The 14397-nt window shown below is 50.0% G+C and overlaps 1 protein-coding gene across 1 annotated transcript in view; it reads right to left on the bottom strand.

Moving 5' to 3' along the window:
• The window catches only part of LOC134401929 (cytochrome P450 2C31-like), a 39163-nt gene extending 35991 nt beyond the window's left edge, over positions 1-3172 (bottom strand). Inside the window, exons 1-2 of the mRNA XM_063131292.1 lie at positions 2905-3172; positions 278-440 (exon numbers count right to left, since the gene is read on the bottom strand). Of these exons, the coding sequence (XP_062987362.1) occupies positions 278-440; positions 2905-3087 (346 nt within the window). The 5' untranslated portion in view covers positions 3088-3172. The remainder of the gene's footprint in view (positions 1-277; positions 441-2904) is intronic.
• Between the last annotated feature and the right edge of the window lie 11225 nt (positions 3173-14397).

The following is a 14397-nucleotide window of genomic DNA, read 5'->3' as shown; positions in this document are numbered from 1 at the left end:
CCACCCCCAGCGATCCCCAATACAGATCCATTTTTCCTTGAGCCGGGAAAGAGTGAGTTGTGTGAGGATTGCGCGGGGGGGGGGGTGTTAAAGAGCCTTCTCTCCTCCCCCCCCCCCCAGCCATCCTGATACAGGATCGCTCTTTCCAGGGAGCAAAAGGGCGTCTGGAGGAGGGGAGTCACGGGGGAGGGGGCTGCTCCTCGGCCTCTCCTCTGCTTCTGCCCAACAAGACCGTCTTGCCGGTCCGGATTGGCAACTCCGTCCGCGAGAAACGTACCTGTGCCGTCGGCTGTCTTGTCCAAGATGGGGGTCGTTCCTCGGGCGCCGAAGTCGTCCCCCCGCGCCAGCAGGGCCTCCGTCGTCACCTCGTGCCCATACAGCACCACAGCCCGCTGGGAGCCCAGGGAGAGGCTGAACACCGGCCCGTACCGCTGGCTCAGCTGCCGGGGGCGAAGCACACGGAGCGGGGCGGCTCGGCTTCAGGCACGGCGGGCAGGGGGCTCCGGCCAGGCTGTCCAGGGGGCCCGGCCTCCCACAGCCAGCCAGCCAGCCAGCCAGCCAGGGGCCCTCGCCGGAGCGCCACCCTGGCCGGGGGCCCCTCTCCAGTGGGACAGCAAAACGGCGCCCTCCCTGCCCGGCGAGGCCGGCCTCAAAGGTGGCGTTTGACGGGGTCCGGGGGCGACGTCTTCCCGGCGTGGCCCGCCCGTGTTTGCCCTCCCATCCGTACTGCCTTCCCCAGAAAGCAACATACATTCGGGGGTGGAAGAGGGACTCGCTGCGCAAGGCGGTTCAGCTGACGACGCTCGGGGACGTGCCGAGGCTGGAGGCTGCCTGGGCGGCCGGGCGCGCGCTGGGGCGCAGGGCAACCTCTCCCCAGGCAGCACTCAGAGCTGTGGCCGGCAGGGCCAGGGACGCCGCCGCCGCCGCCCCCCACCTTGAGCCCTGCTGTGCCAGGAGCCAGGCGGGCCCTTCCAGGGCGGCACAGGGAGGGTGGCGGGCTCCGCCCTTGGGCAAGGCAAGAGCCTGGGAAGCAGGCCAGCAAGATGGACCCCGCTCTGTAGCTCCCTCATTGCTTTGGGGCCCGAAGGGGCTTCTACGTCAGGCGTGGGGAGCCTTCTTTCTGTCGGGGTGGGTGGGTTATTTATTTACTTGTTTATTTAAATTGATTAAAGAACACCCACTGTGACACTTTCCTGTGGGTGACCTGTCAGAGGCCCCATGCTGGCATAGGCAGGGAAACCCTCCCTCTCTCCCTCCCTCCCTCTCTCTCTCTCTCCTTCCCCCATATTCCTCAGGAGCTGCCAGCAGAAGGGCGGGCAGCTTTTGCCAGAGGTCTGAAATCTTGGATTGCTCTTTCAGCTGCCACCACCCCACACCTCCAACACACACACACACTGTGTCTCTCTGGGCTCCCCCACCTGCATGAAATTATGACAAGGTTATAGAATCATAGAACAGTAGAGTTGGAAGGGGGCTTGAAGGCCTCGGGAGTCCAAACCCCCACCCCTCTAAATGATGCCCCCAGCCAGGCAAGGAGGAAAGAGGTCCCAGGGTGTGAATGTAGTTGATAAGAATCCATTATATTTCATAAGAGTGCTATTCCTAATTATGTGTGTATGCTGACTGTAAGTGATCAGTAACAGATGCGATTAGGTCCGTGCGTGTCATGAGATAACTGTAACAGAATGTATTCTTGGAATTGAAGGAAAGCTACCACCACAAGTACTGGAAGCACAAAGCTGCTTAGCTTAGCAGAGATGCCTTCGTCTAGGTGCTACTGGTGTCAGTGGCAAACCTGGCTTGAGAGAAATGGGAATCGTGGAATGACCAACTACCTCTAAAACATAGAATGGGGTCATAGAATCGTAGAATAGTAGAGTTGGAAGGGGCCTCTAAGACCATCGAGTCCAACCCCCTGCTCAATGCAGGGATCCACCTTCAAGCATCCCTGACAGTTGGCTGTCCAACTGCCTCTTGAAGGCCTCGCGTGTGGGGGAGCCCACCGCCTCCCTAGGCCATGGGTTCCATGCTCTGACGGTCAGGGTCATCCACATGTGGGTTGTAAAAGGCAAAGCTTACATCTGGTGGCCCAGGGAGACCTTGGGAGAACAAGAAGCCCGCCAAACAGGACCGCTTGAGCTCTGCAACCCATGTGCTTCCCGGAGAGGTGACCCTGAGATGTTACTGATGACTGCTCTGCTGGTTGAGAGGAATAGGAACTCTAATTTTGCTAAGGAATACACTAGCCAGGTTTCTATTACAGTTCTAATCATTCTAACTGCTTTGTAAATAGCAATGTGTTTTGCTTGTTTCATCACTACAAAGATTTGTTATTCTCTAATGCTGTTTGAGCAATAAATGTATAAAAGCACCCCTTTGTTTCACTTGGCTTGAGAGAAGTTTCAGGGACCACAACCCATGTATATTAATTCTTGAAGCCCAAAACACATGGTCAAGATTTATAAATCTATCACTGAGTGGGGTCTGCCATTGTATCCTCTCTTGAGCTGCTGAATCTCAGAGACACGTGTTCAAGTTCGGGAAACAAACTAGTCGAATGAAGCGAGGAGTAGTCAGTTGTCCTGTCCCACCCAGCCCCATCTCTGGTGCCCTGTGCAGCCTTCCTACTTGATCTTCTATGCCAAGAGCCTCTCCCAGTGGCAGGGGGCTGCATGCGGCCATCTCCCACACAACCCCTTCCACCTGCAGCACTGCGTAGCCCCTGCCAGAGTCCCCCATGCAGCACTCTGGCCAAGCAGATACCCTTCTGCTTCAACCTGCGAAGCACAAGAGGAGGGGGAGGGGGAGGAAAGGCTGCAGGGGACACAGGAGCAGCAGCCCCTGGGCCACCCAAGGAGTCGCTGCATGGCTGCCTTCAGCAGAGTGCATATTCATTGCGCTCACCCTCTCCACAGACTCGGGGAAGTTCCTCGTGTCCAGCTGCAGAAGGTTCCCAAGCCAGGGCAGAGGCTGGGGGCCGGGAGGCAGCCTCTCATGTCCAGATGCCTTTTTTCTGCAGGATGAAAAGAAGAACAGGCAGGTGGCACAGAGCAGAAGGAAAAGGCTTGCAGCCCCCCAAGGCTCCATTGCCAGCAGCTATGGCTCCTCCAGGATCTAGACCAGAGTCAAAGTTTGTTTCTAATCCAACATGTACAAAAGCAACCAGGTGAAGGTGGGGCCGTCCCATGGGCCAATCGCTGTCCTTGGCTCTTCAGAAAAACCAGATTCGGCAGCTCTGCAAGTTTACAAATTTCTTGCCAAATCAGCCGGGGGGTGGGGGGATGAGGCAACTGTCCGTTGAGTTGATTTATTGTGTCATGGGGGAAGGGGGAAGACACACACGCAACGGACGCACAATTGTCAGTACATTATTTTGTTCTCCAGGACTGCAGCCACATCAGACCATGACGGGCCCATCTAGCTCAGCACCAGGGGCCAACTGGATGCCTCCAGGAAGCACACAAGCCCACCTCAACACTCAATGCATGTGTGCTCCCCATGGTCCCCTGTCCACAATTCAGCTGTTACACATTGCTGAAGTGTCTCCTCCATCTGCCACGTAGCGCATTAATTAATGCTGCAACTGTCTGCTATCCTCCAGGTTTTGAGGAGTGTTAGTGAGCTAAGCAAGGTGCCAATAATTTTTGAAGGACTCATTTCAGAAAGGTCAGGAGAGCTGAAGGGTGCAGCCCTGTCTTGGAAATCTGTCATCTGAATGGCATCAGGATGCGGCAGATTTCTCATCCCACCAGTGGAGATGGAGACAGAGTTGCACCATAGAATCTTAGAATAGTAGAGTTGGAAAGGGTCTGGCCATCTAGTCCAACCCCCTGCTCAATGCAGGAATCCAAAGCATACTTGAGAGATGGTTGTCCAGCTGCCTATTGAAGGCCTCTAGTGTGGGAGAGCCCACAACCTCCCTAGGTCACTGGTTCCGTAGAATCATAGAATAGCAGAGTTGGAAGGGGCCTACAAGGCCATCGAGTCCAACCCCCTGCTCAATGCAGGAATCCACCTTAAAGCATCCCTGACAGATGGTTGTCCAGCTGCCTCTTGAAGGCCTCTAGTGTGGGAGAGCCCACCACCTCACTAGGTAACTGATTGCATTGTTGTACTGCTCTAACAGTCAGGAAGTTTTTCCTGATGTCCAGCCGGAATCTGACTTCCTTTATCTTGAGCCCATTATTCCGTGTCCTGCACTCTGGGAGGATCGAGAAGAAACTGCAGGACACGGAATAACAGGCTCAAGTTTCCCGGGTTTCAGGCAGGATTCTTTCCTGGCCCTTCCTGGAGAATCCGGGGATTGAACCTGGGAGCCTCTGCATGCAAAGCACGTGCTCCATCACGCTGCACTACGGGCCCCTGAGTACATGGGGAAGTGTGTGAGCGTTCCAAATCCAGATCAAGGGTACAATCTCTGACCAAGAAAAGGGGCCCCATTTGGCCCATCCCTCCCCCTGGCATCCCGTGGGACCAGTGCCCTCCCCCACCCCCAGTGTTTTGCCTGATGGGCCTCCCCAGTGCTGTTGAAAAGAAGGCTGGACTGGATGAAGCTTTGGTCTGATCCAGCATCAGGGCTCTTCTGGTATTCTTCTTAATGGGGGGGGGGCTGGTTGTGGTCGGGGGCACAAAGGATTTGACATAATTGTGCTCCTCCTGCGCTCCTCCCCCCCTTTTGACCATGCCACTGGTGCTCTTTGCCAACAGAGCAGATGTTCCCACAAAGTGTTCTTCTGGCATATCAGAGCAGCCGTTCCCCTGACTCTTTCGGGGGGCTGGAGGGGGGGCGGTGGCAGCTTGTCTCGCCTTGTGCCAACATGCGGGGGACACACACTTCTCTGCCATATCTTGCAGGCCAAGATTGTAGAACCTCCGGCCAGGGGGCCAACTCTGGCCCACCCGGGGGTCCCCAAATGCACACGCCCCTTCCGACGGCCTCATTCCCTTTCCCTTGACCACTGATCCGTGGGGCTTTTCCTGGCTTCTATGCATTCCCCACCCCAGGTTAAAAGGTTGAAATGCTCCTCCAAGGCCTCATTCCTGGCAGTGAGAGTTTTAAGCCCAAAGGTGCTGACCTTGTGGGTGTTTAGGTGCCCCCGCCAGCTCCTCTGCCCCTGCCCGCCATAAGCCTTCGTCAAGGTATCTGCATTGCACCCTGAACAGTGCAGAGTTGTTGTTTTTCCATCTGAGCTTGAGGGAAACAGGAGCTTAGTGAGTCTAGGGTCTCGGTCGCATCCTGTCATGTCGTATTTCTGGTTTGTGTGACAGGGAATCGCTGGTGCAATCGCTCCAGGAATCCAGAACAGCAGAATGCTGCCACCGCCTCCAGTTTTCACGTTCTTTTGTCCCTCACTGATTGAGTCCTGATAGCATCAGAGCGTGTCTTGCAAAGAACCAGAACCAACCAGCTCGCGAATGTGCACCACCCACCCTATCCTCACTCAAGGGAGCCACAGACTGTGGGAGAGCCACAGACTCTGGCTTTTAAAAGCCTGAGCTCCTGCTGAGGCTCCTGTGGGTCCCCCTCATTCCAGCTGGGACATCTCCAAGCGCTCTTGAATGAAATGGATTAGCTAGATCCATTTCAGTAGTATAAGGGGACACTTTTTATTCATCAAACGAAAAGTGACAGGTCAGTGGGGTACACTTGTGGCCTCTACTTGGGGCCCACAGGGGCCCCCCACTTTTAGGGGCCTGATGAAAAATGGCTTTTAGGGGTTTGGGGGTCTCAGGGCCCTTCCTGGAGGTCTCCCTGCACCCCTGGGACCCTGTGGCCCCCACTCCTTCTGCCATTTTGTTTTGGGGCCACCATTTTGTGTGTGATGGGTTTTGGAGTGGGTTGTGACCCCTCTACATGCTCGTTCCGTCACCCCTGACCTTTTGGAAAGGGTTTTGGATGGACGATCGGTCATCGATGTCTTCGGGACTCAGGAGCTTGTCCCTCTAGCCAGCTATTCTGTGTACATCAGTCCAAGTTTGCTTCGGGGCAGGGTACAACCCCTCTAACTGGTCAGAACTGGTTTCGGACCCCCGATTGGCTAGCTGTGTTTTTGAAAAATAATCTGTTCCGTGACGGCCAAACGGCTGGAACAGGTTTTGGTGCGCATTTTTTAAAAGGGGACTCTGGGCCAATAGTAAACCGCAAAGGGTTATGCCCAGGGCCCCTTGGGGCATACAGTAGGCCCTTTCTCAGCACTATGAGCACCACCGTGAAGCCATGGAATCCTGTAGAGATGCTATGCCGCCAGTTGAGATGGCGGTTGCTCCACGAAGTATACATAGAGATGAGATGAGCTGCTGTGAAGCCATGGAATGCTGTAGAGCGAATATACCAGGCTTGAAGTTGCTGAAAAGTAAACGTAAACAGCTAGATGAGTCGCTCGTAACTATCGAGGACATCTGCGATGTATATGAAACGGTGACCAGGATGATAATTGAGAAAAAAGTCTACGGGTCGCAGGAAAATTTTAGGCACCGAATGGAAAGATTGATCGCTGCCTGTAAGGAACTGCAACCTGAGGATTTTGACTGTTTGGCGGAGGAAAGGCAACTGGAACCAATCTATGAGGATATGACTCCTGTAGAAATGGATCCTATACCAACAGTAGGTAACGGGCTGGCTGTGGGGGAAATGGGGTTGCGTATGAGACTTCCTGATTATTGTTTGTTCCTCCTCCAGAGAAAGGACGAGAAAGCTTTGCAAAAGGCAGCCGTGACTGACGGTACGGATTCCAGACAAGTCCTGAAGGACATGCTGGAGAAGGCAGTCACAGTACTAGGTTGTAAATTAGCATATGAAATAAAACGTTGAGTTGTAAACGTGTGTCTTTCTTCAGAAGCGGTAGCATGGCTTTGCAGGACGCTTTATTAAAAAAGATATATTATAACCCAGGGGGAGTGGGGAGCTTTGGAGGGGTGGAACCTCTCTGCCAAGAAGCTTCTAAGCACAACAAAACTCTAACTAGAAGCATCATTAAAGACTGGCTTATAGACCAAGATGCATACACGTTGCATTAAGCCACTAGGGGTCAGTTTAAAAGAAACAAGACAGTCATTTCAGACGTGGATGCGCAACAGCAGGCTGATTTGATGGATATGCGGCACTTATCAAAATACAACAGTGACCATAAATACATTTTAACGGTGGTGGACGTTCTAAGTACGCGTGGGCCGTGGCTTTGAAAGATAAGACAGGGACGGCCGTGTCTTCGGCCTTCAAGGACATTTTTAGAGGAGGGTGTGCACCACAAACGGATCGTGGCCGTGAATTTCTAAATGAGAAAGTGAGGCATGTGTTAAAACAATGGGGGATTCGGCACTTTGTTACTCATAACAATGCCAACGAAGCTGTAATTGAGAGGTTTAACTGGAATTTAAAGTCATGGATGTGGAGGTATTTCACGGCCAACAGTACTTATAGGTATATAGAAGCGCTGTCTGAAATTTTAAAAAGTTATAATCACAGTTTTCATAGAACTATACAGGCTAGACCCGTAGAGGTTAATACCTCTAACTCTGCCCAGATCTAGAGAACTGTTTATGGCCCCTATTTTAAAGTCAAAGAGCAGAGTGAAAAGTTCAGAAAAGGTGATCATGTGAGGGTGTCGAAAAGTAAGAGAATTTAGGGGGAAAGTTATGAAGGGACAAATTCACACAAAATTTTCATAGTCGACGAAGTCTGTAGAAGGGGAAAGAGGCCCGTGTTCAAGTTAAAAGATTATGACGGTGAAGCAGTCCTAGGGGGCTTCTACTTGGAGGAATTACAAAAGGTGAACGCTTGACAAGACCGGGTCTAACAGATTGAAAAAATTATAGCCACGCAAACTAGGAGAAAGAAAAAATACCAGTTGGTGAAGTGGTTAGGATGGCCGGATAAATTTAGCAGCTGGGTGGCTGCAACGGACATTGCGGAACCCGAACGACATGGATGACAACGGTTTTTATATTACACTCCCTAGCAACACTTCTGCAGAAACTTTCCCTCAAAATACGAACTCGTCCTTCACAACGCGGTTGGCTCGGCATTTGGATCTGAGAGGAGAGTGGGAGGTGGGTTTAGCAGAGATCCAGTATCCCCGTTCCTGGTACACGCTCACCGATACGGCATGGTTCAAATTGATTACAGGTGAAATCACGTGGCACTTTGAGTTGCATAAAGGCTACATTTGGGATTTGTTAAACAAACATGAACGTGCTTATAGAAGAAAAAGCGGGCACTTCTCAATTATGAGGAGATCTGGTAAGTGATCTACCTGAAATTCAGCTGTTCTACAATGGGGGGGGGGGGGGGGTTGGAAAAGTAAGAACAAAGGTCCCTGAAAGTTACGCTATATTAGTCAGCGAGGAGCTAGCACGCTTATTAGGAACACACACACACACAATCAATTACGGTGGCGATACTGTGGCCACTCAGTTCAGCTCAGGAGGTTTTTACAAAGATACAACCAGACTGATGGAACACACCACTCTAGCTGGTGCGAGCAATTATGGCTTTACATTTAGGGCCGCGCAAACATCGAGGAGCCGGAAATGGGACCTGATGGGTCCTCTGCACAGCGATTTGTTTTTTCAAGAGAAAATGCTGCTGAACGGTGTGGATGTGAAAATTAAACTTACCCACAGCAAAGACAATTTCCGCCTGATGAGCGGCAATGCCGCGGAGAATTACAAGGTGCAAATCTTAAATGCTTCCCTTTTTGTGAAAAAGGTGCAAGTTGCCCCGGGTGTGCGTTTAGGGCACACTGAGGTGCTTTTAACAGCCAACGCCAAATACCCCATTGAACATGTGGGAATGAAAGTGTTCAGTATACCGATTGGGGCAATTGCCTAAACAGCTGGTTATAGGTTTTGTTGATAATGCGGCTTTCAGCGGCGATTTCACCAGAAACCCCTTCCATTTTAAACACAACCATGTTTCTTTCGTGGCTTTATACGTTGATGGGATTAAAGTACCGTCCAAGCCCCTCCAGCCTGATTATGGGCAACGTCATTATGTGCAGGAGTACACACAACTGGTACAAGTGACGGGAAAAGGGATGAAGGACTGACCCCTTTTAATCAGCCGTAACGAGTTTGGTCAAGGCTATACTTTATACGCCTTTGACCTCTCACCTGACCAGGGTTGTGCGGACCACTATTCTCTAATCAAAACAGGGAATCTCAGAGCCAAGATCCGTTTTGCCCATCCCCTAGCCGCCACTATTAATATGATCCTGTACGGAGTTTTTGACAGTGTGATCGAAATTAACCACAGCAGAAACGTGCTGTTTAATTATAAAGATGAACACGAAGCAGTTGCTGCGTTAATTATCTCGGGACCGAACTTTTCTAGACGTCTACCCCTGTGATCTGCTTCCACGGGGTTCTATCGCCGTAAGACCGGCAGGGTTGGTGATGAACACCCACCCGCACACCTTACCTGGAGAACATTGGATAGCCATCTACCTACTGATCGAAGGACCCAGAGAATTTTTTGATTCCTACAGCTTACCACCAGATGACCCAAGTATTCCTAAGCTGATCATGGACTTTTTATTGCACCAGGGTAAAGAGACAGCTTTCCAAAAGAGCCAGCTGCAGCACTCTTTTTGTAGAACCACGCTAAAGGCCTAACATTTAAGCAAGTTTTAACCTTGTACTCTGAAGATGTTTCAAAACGACTGCATGGTTATCAACTTTGTCAAGGGGAGAAAAACTAAAGTGCCCAGTACACTATGTACTGTGTTTCAACATGTCCAGACATGCCACCCACTGTATAATAAAGATTTCTGACTCATATAGATTATGTTTGATTATTTATTTTAAAAAGTTAGCCAATCTGGTTTCATGGTTGTCTATCTGGAAGGTGTTGCCAGGAATTCCAGCCATTGGGTCTCTTGAATTGTTTTTTTGGACGAGGAGTGGTGATTGTTTTTGGTGCTTGCTGAAATTTCAAGTTTTCCAATTGCTGTCCAACTGACATATTCCCCACAATAGAAGAGGGCAGATTAAGTAAAAGTCACAGTAAAAGACAGAGGAAAGAAATCGTGGTTCAACTGCTTAATGAGGATGGCAAATTGATAACAGACGACAAAGAAAAGGCTGAAGTGCTCAATTCCTACTTTGCCTCAGTTTTCTCCCAAAAGCGGGTCTATGACCCCCCTGGAGAAAGTGAAGCAGAAGTTGAGGGGGCAGGATTGCAGTTTGAGATTGATAAACAAATGGTCAAAGAACACCTAATTTCCTTGAATGAGTTCAAATCTCCAGGGCCCGATGATTTTTATTATGATTTTATTAGAATGTAAGCCTATGCGGTAGGGTCTTGCTATTTACTGTTTTACTCTGTACAGCACAATGTACATTGATGGTGCTATATAAATAAATAAATAAATAAATAAATAAATAAATAAATAATAATAACTGCATCCTAGAGTAATGAAGGAGCTAGCGGAAGAACTCTCAGAACCTTTGTCTATTATCTTTGCAAAATCATGGAAGACAGGTGAGGTGCCGGACGACTGGAGGAGGGCTAACGTTGTCCCTCTCTTCAAAAAGGGCAAAAAGGAACCTGGGAACTACAGACCGGTCAGTCTGACATTCATCCCTGGGAAAATTCTGGAGCAGATTATAAAGAAGTCAATCTGTAAACACCTTGAAATCAATGCGGTGATCACTAGAAGCCAACATCGATTTGTCAGGAACAAGTCCTGTCAGACTAATTTGATCTCATTTTTTGATCGGGTAACCTCCCTTGTGGACTGTGGGAATGCTGTGGATGTCATATATCTTGACTTCAGCAAAGCTTTTGACAAAGTGCCCCATGATATTCTGATTAACAAACTAGCTAAAAGTGGGCTAGATGGAACAACTATTAGGTGGATTCACAGTTGGCTACAGAATCGGACTCAAAGAGTACTTATCAATGGAAACTTCTCAAACTGGGGAGAGGCAACGAGTGGGGTACCGCAGGGCTCAGTCCTGGGCCCAGTGCTCTTCAACATTTTTATTAATGATTTGGACGAGGAGGTGCAGGGAATGCTTATCAAATTTGCAGATGACACCAAATTGGGTGGGATAGCTAATACCTTGGAAGACAGAAACAAACTTCAAAGTGATCTTGATAGGCTGGAGTGCTGGGCGGAAAACAGAATGAAATTTAATAAGAATAAATGCCAAGTTCTACATTTAGGAAATAGAAACCAAAGGCACAGTTACAAGATGGGGGATACTTGGCTCAGTAATACTACAAATGAGAAGGATCTTGGAATTGTTGTAGATTGCAAGCTGAATATGAGCCAGCAGTGCGGTATGGCTGCAAGAAAGGCAAATGCTATTTGTGTTACTTTTCTGGCCGTCGGTCTTCTTTCCCATCCTCCGCTTCTGGCGTTTCTGACGCCCCACTCCCTTGCCTTTTAATAGGTTTGGGAGGACCTTGCCGCTCCTGAGATGGCTTTCACTTAACTTCTCCTCTTCGCCGTAGGTGGGCGATGCCCTACCCCCTTTGGGAATTCATTTTTTTCACCACATGTCCCACAACATCTCTAGCGATGTTCTGAATCGTTGTTTTGATGTGGGGATTAACAAATTCCAAACCCGCCTCGAAAGAGGAACGGCTTTTCGAAAAAGCCCACGAAATATTCCGCCCAAACCAGTGCCGTACATGATAGGTGCTCCGTAGAAGCCCGGGAGCCTGGCACTCGCCTGCACCACATAATAAGACCTGTAAGTAGCCAGATCCCCATTAGCTTTTAACACAACCATTTTAATTTTTACACCCAACTCCTTCTAGGCCGAATGTGCAACCTCACAACCACCTTACCTAGACGGAATGGTACATAACGGTTCTGATCCGTCTTTATTTCAACGGTGATGGTGTCAATGTGGTGCTTACCGATGGGTATGTGGTGGGGCTTATTATACGTAATGGTGACGCAGTCGCTGGACTGCCCAAGCACCGGTACGCAGCGTAGGAGGGGCACAGGGAAGTCACCCACTAGCTGGTGCTCCACGATGTCCGTGTACAGGTACAGAGCGTTGAATCCTCCCGTGATGTCCACGGAATAAGGCATTTTATTCTTGACATGCTGATTCAGGGGTGTTCCTAATAAGCGTGCTAGCTACTCGCTGACTAATATAGTGACTAATATAGCGTAACTTTCAGGGGCCTTCATTCTAACTTTTCCAGCCCCCCGATCGTAGAACAGCCGAATTTCAGGTAGATCACTTGCCGGATCTCCTCGTAATTGAGAAGTGCCCGCTTCTTCTTCTTAAAGTGTGTTCTTGGGTTTTTAACAAATCCCCAATGTCGTCGTAGTAACCTTTACGCAATTCAAAGTGCCACATAATTTCACCCGTAATCAATTTGAACCACGCCTATCACTTTTCATTTGAAGAATAAAAAGTGTCCTCTTATACTACTCATTTCAATTGGGCTTCAGGCCTGGCTTTGGAACGGAAACTGCCTTGGTTGCCGGCAGAGGCGCAGTGGGAGGGCGACCCTGTTGATTCTCCTGGACCTGCAGTGGCTTTCAATACCACCGATCATGGTATTCTTCTGGGTAAGTTGTCTGGGCTGGGAGCTGGAGGCACTGTGCTGCTGTGGTTCCGCTCCTACTTTGATGGCTGATTCCAAAAGGTGGTGCTGGGGGGGCTCTCTGTGTTCTGGCAACTAAGCCACGGGGGTCTTGCAGAGCTCTATTGTATCCCGTTGGGAGAAGGTTATCTGGAGGTGTGTGCTGCAGTGTCATCAATAGGATGATGGCACTCGGCTCTTCCTCTCTTTTTCATCAAACCCAGTGGTTGTTCTGAACCAGTGCCTGGGCACATTAATGGACTGGATGAGGGCCAACAAACTGAGACTCAGTTCAGACAAAACAGAGGGACTGTTCATGGGAGTTCGCCTCTCCAGCTAGATGTTCAACCTGTTCTGGAGAGGCTTGCACTCTCCCAAGGATTGGGTTTGTAGTTTGGGGGTGCCCTTGGATCCAGAACTGTCACTTGAGGCACAGGTGAACTTGGTGGCACTTTTTATCAGCTTAGGCTGATATACCAGCTGCACCTTATCAGGACAGTGATAGCCTAGCTACAGTTATCCATGCTCTGATAACCCCTTGTCTGGATTACTGCAAGGCGTTATATGTAGGGCTGCTCTTAAAAACAATCTGGAAACTTCACCTGGTCTAAAACAAGGCAGCAAGATTGCTAAGGGGGACCAGCCAACGAGTCCACATTACACAAGTACTTTTCCAGCTGCAGTGGCTGCCAGTCCATGTCCGAGCCCAATTCAACGTGCTGGTATTAAAATTCAAAGCCTGAAACAGCCTGGGGCCAGGTTATCTGAAGGATCGCTTCCTCCCATATGTACTTGCCTGAACTGTAAGGTCATCTTCAGGGTTCCTTCTCCGTGAGTCCATGTCAAAGGAAGTGAGGCGGGAGGGCTTTTTCTGCTGTGGCGCCTTAGCTGTGAAATGAGCTTCCTTGAGAGGTTTGCCCGGCACCTGCGTTGTACTCTTTCCATTGCCAGGTGAAGACCTTTTTATTTTCCAAGTATTTTAGAATTTTAACTCTGCTGTTTTAACGCTGTATTTTAAAACTACGCATTGCTGCTTGGTTTTGCTCTGGTTGTACTTTTACATAGCGGTCATAAGCTTCCATATTTTATACTATACCTTTGTGGTTTTAATTTTTGACAACCACCCAGAGCTTTGGCTCGTGGGCAGTATGGAAGTGAAATAAATAAATGCATAAACTAATGAAGGACGTCCTTATCCTGGTGAGCTGCTCCTTTTAATATGACCACAGGCCCCTCGCATGTGCTTCCGTCCAGGATGGCCAACCTGCCAACGCCCACCTGCTCTCTGGGCCTCTTGTGCTCTGCGGAAGAAGCAGGACAAGCCCAGTTCCAGGAAAACTGACGTGGAAAGACACCCCAAGAGTCAGGGTGGGTGCTGCTTTTGGAAGAGAATGCTTCTTGGTTCATTTATTCCTATAAGTGGCTGGCCAATGCCACTTCGGCTACCTTCTGTAAACTGCCCACAGAGCTTCAGCTATGGGGCAGAATAGAAATGTAATAAATAATAATTCACCCCACCCCAGTTGCTGCCACCGTGCCTCAGCAATTCTGCTTGGAAATGGGGGGTTCAAAGAGCCCCTGGTGACCCAGCACAGCCTGCTTGACAGGCTTTGAAGAGCCCGATCCTGCTGGGTGAGCAAGTGCATGCGCCCCACTGCATGTTTCCCCCCTCTCACAAGTGTTTTAACCACAGGCTGCTCTCTGGCACCTCAAGCCATGGGGCTCCCTGCCTGTTCAATGTCATGCACTGATGAGGGCCGGGGACCCTTCTGGGGACATCTGCTTGGCTGCTGGAGGAACAGAAGGCTGAGCTAAGTGAGGCTGCATTCATAGAAGTATAGCTTCCA

Source organism: Elgaria multicarinata, chromosome 7 (genome assembly GCF_023053635.1).
Source record: "Elgaria multicarinata webbii isolate HBS135686 ecotype San Diego chromosome 7, rElgMul1.1.pri, whole genome shotgun sequence".
Lineage (NCBI taxonomy): Eukaryota > Metazoa > Chordata > Lepidosauria > Squamata > Anguidae > Elgaria > Elgaria multicarinata.
Note: the sequence above shows the minus strand (reverse complement) of the source record. Positions and strands in the feature narration are given on the sequence as shown.